The sequence below is a fragment of the Echinococcus granulosus genome (assembly GCF_000524195.1).
Source record: "Echinococcus granulosus chromosome Unknown EG_S00259, whole genome shotgun sequence".
NCBI lineage: Eukaryota > Metazoa > Platyhelminthes > Cestoda > Cyclophyllidea > Taeniidae > Echinococcus > Echinococcus granulosus.
Window position 1 is genome coordinate 43,868 of NW_020170639.1, and position 6,513 is coordinate 50,380.

At 41.8% G+C, this 6,513-nt stretch overlaps 2 protein-coding genes across 2 annotated transcripts; one reads left to right on the forward strand and one right to left on the reverse strand. All coding sequences in view use genetic code 11, as the record gives it.

Annotated features, from left to right (window-relative positions):
• Nucleotides 1-2,228: 2,228 nt before the first annotated feature.
• On the reverse strand, nucleotides 2,229-3,104 carry EGR_10729 (RNA-binding motif protein, X-linked; the record flags this gene model as incomplete). Its single annotated transcript, XM_024499978.1, has 1 exon — nucleotides 2,229-3,104. One exon carries the CDS (start codon nucleotides 3,102-3,104, stop codon nucleotides 2,229-2,231), a length of 876 nt encoding a protein of 291 aa, XP_024345612.1.
• Nucleotides 3,105-4,355: 1,251 nt separating this feature from the next.
• Nucleotides 4,356-5,616, forward strand: EGR_10730 (hypothetical protein; the record flags this gene model as incomplete). Its single annotated transcript, XM_024499979.1, has 4 exons — nucleotides 4,356-4,459; nucleotides 4,494-4,527; nucleotides 4,563-4,617; nucleotides 5,309-5,616. 4 exons carry the CDS (start codon nucleotides 4,356-4,358, stop codon nucleotides 5,614-5,616), a joined length of 501 nt encoding a protein of 166 aa, XP_024345613.1.
• Between the last annotated feature and the right edge of the window lie 897 nt (nucleotides 5,617-6,513).

The following is a 6,513-nucleotide window of genomic DNA, read 5'->3' on the forward strand; positions in this document are numbered from 1 at the left end:
GAAGGAATATCACTGACTTAATCATGAAGAAAAGCCTTCAAGCGACTGCACTTTCCTCTGTCTTACAGTTTGTATTTCGACACAACATTCTTTGCTTGACGTGCTCCCTCATTCACGACTCTTGCTTCAACGACGCGGAGCAGTGGCCCTCGATTCTTTTGACTCTGAAGACGAGCACTGAGTCGTCGCCTCACTCGCCGGCCCAGCTGTTGAAGGTGTTTCGGCGTTGTCGCGTCCTTACTGACCAGCCGGTTCAACTCACGGTTTTTGAGCAGGAGGCCGAAGAGGCAGCACTGAAAGCCTGCCAACAGGACGGTGAGGCAAACTGGGAGGTGCTGGGTCGTCCACACACCTCATCGGTGCGATTCTTTGAGACCATCCTGCCGCCTCAACTGCCCCAAGGAGATACTCTGCCGAATCACCTCTTCAAAGCCGCTGTCTGGCACGCCATTTGGAGCCATGCCAGCTTGAATGATAACCCAGCTCTGCTCCGGTTAGAGAGGTTTCTTTTTTCCTGTAGTAACAGCAACTGTTCATATTTCGGCAAAATAGAATTTTGTGGATCCTACTATGGATGTTTTGCATATTAACACTGAAAAGGTAGCAGCAATACCTCGTTGATATTAAAGTTCCGCATATTAAGGATTAGGACAAAAGGTAACAAATAATGTCGAAGACTAACAATTCTATACCTAAAGATATTGAATATCAAGTGATCAATGCGATGCATGCGTCCACTTGTAAGCAGTTTACTTTTCTCATCTTCGCAGAATCTTCGAAGAATTCGTGCTGAAGTATGTTAACAATGAGGCCAAGTTGTTAATGGCGTTTTCAATGATTACTCCACCCATGAAAGCACTGAGCAACGACACATCAACGATTGTTGACGTAAGTTCGGAAGTCGCCTATCTACTTTCTTTCAGCATTAAAATAACAATACTGGACCAATAGTATAGGTGGACTAGATTCAATAGCATTGCCTCTGTGAGCTCTTAATTCTGACAAAAATTAGACAAATGCATAACTTCCCCAAAAGTGTCTTTGTTTCAGTGACATCCAAGCCGAGCGTTTTAAGCACGACTGGTTATATTTATTGTAGGCGTCCGAATAAAACAGTTTTGGATAGCACAAGGCTGTGGAACTATGATAAACGAATGTCACTTTGGAAGTAATCACACAAACACGGACCTTATATTAGGTCATTAAATATGAGGTCTAGTAGAGCTCACCGTTTAATTACCAAGATTGGCTTCCATCACGCCACTCGGCTCATTTGTAATATTGACCTCCTGACCAAATACTCCGTTCGTTAAAACCGAGTTGCCTCTACCGCTCCAGCGGTTTCGTACTAACAGTATAAGTACTTTTCTAAAGTTTTCTAGCAACTATTCCAAAGGATTGATCATGAAGTAATCATAAAACAAAACACGCGTCTGAAAAGGCGATGGCGCGTCTCCCTGATGTGAAGCACGATTGATTCGTGAAAATCTTGGAATATTGAGCTTCAAAACAATTATTTAAAGCGATCAATAGACGAACAGAACAAGTACGGGACGTTCATGATTCGTTTTACTCGAATGAGGTGCCTTTAAGGAGTTTGGTCAGTGGCAGTCGCCCTTTCAGAATGACCTGGCTCCCCTGTGAGTAGACCCATTTAATTTGATCCTAAGAATGAATGACAGAGCTTATTAAGTTGAACCGGGTTCCGTCTATTTATCTCACGTTTGCTTTTACAGTTGACAGTAAGCCTCTACAAGGCGGTACAGCAGGTCGATGAGGCGTTAGCGGCGAAGGGAGTGCCTCTCTATCACGTGAACACGATAGCAGATTTGCTGTATCACATCAAGTACACTTACGTGGGAAAAGCGGTGCAGGACGAGGTTCAGGGCCTATTAAGCAAGATGAGACCGCATCTGCAGGCCTGCCTCAAATTCGTCTTCTCCACTCCCACCACTACTGCTTGTAACAAGATCAAAAACCTTACTGATATCGTCTATCCGATTTTCGAGGATCGGGAATACCGAGCTGCCGCTCGACCACCTATCGGGATCAGTGACGAATTCTTTTGACCAGTTTCATGTCAGTGTAAAAGTATATGAATTTGGTATCATTGTTTTTACCAGACAAACAGAAACCACGTGCAATCGTCAAAACCGCCTTGAGTGAGTATTGAAAAGCACAAAAAGTGCTGGGAAATGCATAATTTATATGGGGCTTTTGAGAAGTTCTTACAGTTCCAATTTTCTTCGATAAGGGGAGCTTCGAGAGCGCTCGCGGTGCCTGGAATGATGTGAGGAGACGTAGCTGGAAGTAAGTCTGTTTCCTTGTCTGGGTATGGACACATTCCTAGAGTATGCTCCCAATCTGCGTCTCGTGGAGGCATCGGTTGCCTCTGGAGAACGACCAAATCTCCGGTGAGATGAAGGATGCCCACGAGTGGAGTGCCTTTCCGTGCGACGTGGAGGCGACACAGAAGGAGACCTTCTATGATAGGGGGAACAGTTTTGTGACGCGAGACGATGAGACCCACGTGGTGGAGAGGGTGATCGATTCATGTGATATCCAGTAGACCACGGGGATTCTTGGGAGGTCTTGTTAACCTTTTGGAGCTCTAGAATCCTTCGCATCGCCTCAGGTCCGCAACCATGCTCGCGGACGTAGTCAGTTACTGAGGGGAATTCACTAGCATCAGCCTCTAGAGGGACCTGGTCGGCGTCTTGACGTCCAACTTTCGCCACACCGGTAGTAGGCACTTTATACTTCTCCACATGATCAACACGAATTGTGCGACCCGCAAGCTTTATGCCGTTAAGATTGTCTGTAGCAAGAACGGTGCTCTTCTGGTTTTCATAGCAGACGAAGGCGAATCCCCTGGAACGCCCACTGTCTCTGTCTCGCACGAGGTTTATATTGGCGACTTCGCCGTACTGTGAGAACACACAAATTACATCGCCTTCTGTCAAGTCGTAGCTCAAACCACCAACGAAAATCCAGGCAGAGTCCCTGTATTGTCGGTGCCAACTGCTTTCTGTGCCTGTGTATCCGAAATGAAGTTCACGTTCGTTCATGGCGTTTTGATTCTTTGTTTGCGTAATTGGATTCATGTTTTTCAGGAGTTCAAACTAAAAAACGAGACCAAATCCTTAAACGGTTAATGGGATATTGGAAAAACAAGTACATTATACGAATACAAAGGTGGTAAGAGTGCACATGGCGCAGATACCTACCTGAAGAGCAGTTAGCACAATGGAAGAGCAGGTGCAAAAGGGATGTAAGACGTGGGCAAGTAGAATTAATAAGGTACTATGCCGCAAAGAGTAGCAACTACACCGCCACAGGGCCTAATTTGTAGCACGAGCATGTGCATGAGGTTGATTAAAACAATTTGAGATAATTTAGGGCTACACATTTGATTCTGTGCAGTAACTAACCTTAAATGTGACATTGCTCGTAACTAAATAATCTTTTGGAAAACTAATTTTAGGCCAATTTAAGAGAAAAATTAAAAGCAATCTACAAACTGTCGTTAGCCAAAAATACATAAAGCCGAATTCTCAAAATCATCTGTTAGCTCTTGTTACTGAAGTATATCTTACTTACGATACTTTTAAATGCGCTATAAGTGGAGATTATGTTGCAACAGCAAATTATCCAAATAGCGATTTAGAGGTCATTATGGACCAGGATGGGTAGCCGACGTGAGACCCCTCAGATTGCCTGGATTTTTAAAATTATCACCTGTGCAAACGCACACGCTAGTAAGGTGAATATAGTGAAGCGTTCAAAGTCTATCCCGTAGACGTAAAAAAGTCATAAGACTAGGACAGGGTGTCGCCGACGAACAGAAGGGCTGAGAGCCCACTGTAACGTTCTGGAGATCAATGGCGAAGCCCCAAGTGCCCTGTAATATCGAAGTCAAAAAGAAAAGTCAATAATATTAGAAGTTACATGTAGAGGCAGTAATTGCGTAAAATTTACCCCGCGAATGTAGGTTTCTTCCGGATTTACCTTGGGAAATTATGTTAATTGCTTGTCCTGATGGCCTGTAACTTGGGAATAACTTTTCTGAGTCAAATTCAAACTGCAAAATGTATTAACTTGGTAACTTTTGGTTTCCATAACATGATGAAAGAAAAATGTGTTTTTAAGCAATTGCATAAAACCCCTTTTAAAAATGCTTGCACTTGCAGATTGGATTACGTTGCGGTTAATACGTCACTTGATTGTCACCTCTTTCTTCTTCGATGCATTTATAATGGATAAATTTTTGTATTACCTTTATTCTTAGTGTTTCTTTTAACCTACAAATATCTATAACATGCCATTTGACCTTCAAGACCCGATAAGCAGTAATTATGGGGAAGACGAGGAAGAGCCAACGCGGGGGTGGGCGACGTAGCGTTAGCACAAACAGCAGTAGCGGAAGCAGCAGTAGCAGCTCGTCCAGTAGCGATCACAGGTAAGCGCAAATGTTCCTAATTATGTCTTCTTAGTCGCGGTTACAGGCGATCCCGGTCTAGGCATGTAGTAAGTTCATCTTTACTCCATGAACTTTTGTTTAGGACAGGTATTACGACAAAAGACCGGATGCGAGGATGTTTTCTGTGTATCAGGCAAGTTTTTTTTCGGAAAATTGGCAGGTGGATTTGCTATAATTACGATACTTCAAATGGGTTTTGTAATTAGGTGTTTGGTTTGTCTTTTGATGATTAATTTTACTAAGTATTTTGCTGTTTCTTATTTTAATACAGTGTTATTTAATATTTTGTTGGCTTTTATAGGGTTAACTGCATCGAATAAACTGTCGTTTTAAGGCAGAATTATGGACTCGTTTTCTTCTCAAGGGGGTCTACCTTTTTACTTAGCTATTATTAAATTTTCGTATGCATTGGTTGTGGTCGAAAACAATGCACGAATATTCTAAATGCAATCATTTGGATGGGTTTTCTGCTCCTTCATGATACACATGACCCAGTTTTTGAATACTTCCATTTCCATCAGGATTACTATTTCTTTGTAATAATACCTCTTTGACTAAATGCAAAACCTTCCCTATAAATATAAGTTTTATTTAACTCCAGGAGTCAGTAATTTTTTAGCCAGCAGAAGGCTTTATTTTCCATAACCCCATTTACCTGAGTTTATAGTGTTGTACTGGGTACTTTTTGTCAAACTAGATAAATGGGAAGCTTTCGACCCATTGAAACGATGTTTTGGACTTACTCCAGTTCATAATTTGATAAATGTGTGGAACCAGTAATAGATGATATATAACTGTCTGAGCAAATTGCCTTAAATCTTCAGCCAGGCTACGGAGGCGCGCCCATGAACGGAGTATACCCAATGCAAAGTGGAATGATGCCCAATTCGATGATGCCGCCGATACCCAGCAGTATGTTGCCACCGTACGGTGTACCACCAGCGCCGATGACTCAACCGGGCATGATCCACGCGCATCAAATGCAGCCGCCTATATATCCCTACCAAAACGGAATGATGAGCTGGCCGTACCAGGGCTCGCAGATTGGTGCACCACAAATGCAGCCCTCGGTCCCACCTACTCCGGTCTTCCAGTTTCAAATATCGCCAGGAAAAAATTCACCTGGTAGGAAATGAGTCCTGTCAGCACATCCCTTGTTTCCGATTTCTTCTCTACGCCTGACGAATAAATGTACTCAGTTTCAAGCATTTTATGCTATTTTTTGCTTGCATTATGCTGTACTGATATTTATTTTGCAATGCATTAAATCGTTTTATAACTACGGCGATGCTACATGTTAAGCTTGTAGATTAGACTCATATCAGTCGTAAAGCTGTATCTTCCGTCTCAACACATCAAATGTTCCAATTCATTATCCAAAAGCGGATAAAATGTGAAAATAAATAGATATTATTCAACAGAAATTTCTTCATTTTTAAATTTTGTATTCTAGGTCATACCACGGAGTAGTCCTTTGGCCATGCCTCCATTAACCTTTGTCCTCTATCTTGATGGTTGCTATTTTAAAGATTATATTTACATGGAGTGTCAGATTAGGTGACCGATCCGCTTACTAGTTGCAACCTAATTAAGGTAATGATTAAGGCTGCCAAAATTGACGTTTAAACCAGAAGAAAAATCAAAAAATTCCGATTTTTCTCCTGTATTTAGTGAAAAAAAAATTAAATTGTACTTCGAGCCTTAAAGTAGCTTTTGTAGTATATTACCAACTACGAAAGCTTATGAAGCTTGACCGATCGAACTGTGTATGAAGGCGTTTCATGTCAAGTAAATTTGAATGTATCTAAATAGATCGTTTGCTTGATTACTTATATTATGAAATATCCCGAACAAATTGATGTCTAGATGCTTTCATTATACTTTATTTATGAAAGAGTAGGTAGCCCAAAACTTTAAGAAAATGTGTTACGATTGTGTTTAAATATGCACCTCATGGAGCATTAAAATGGGAAAGCTTATGAGTGTGTTTGTGTGGAATAGTTTCTATTCCCCAGGACTTGAACTAATACCAG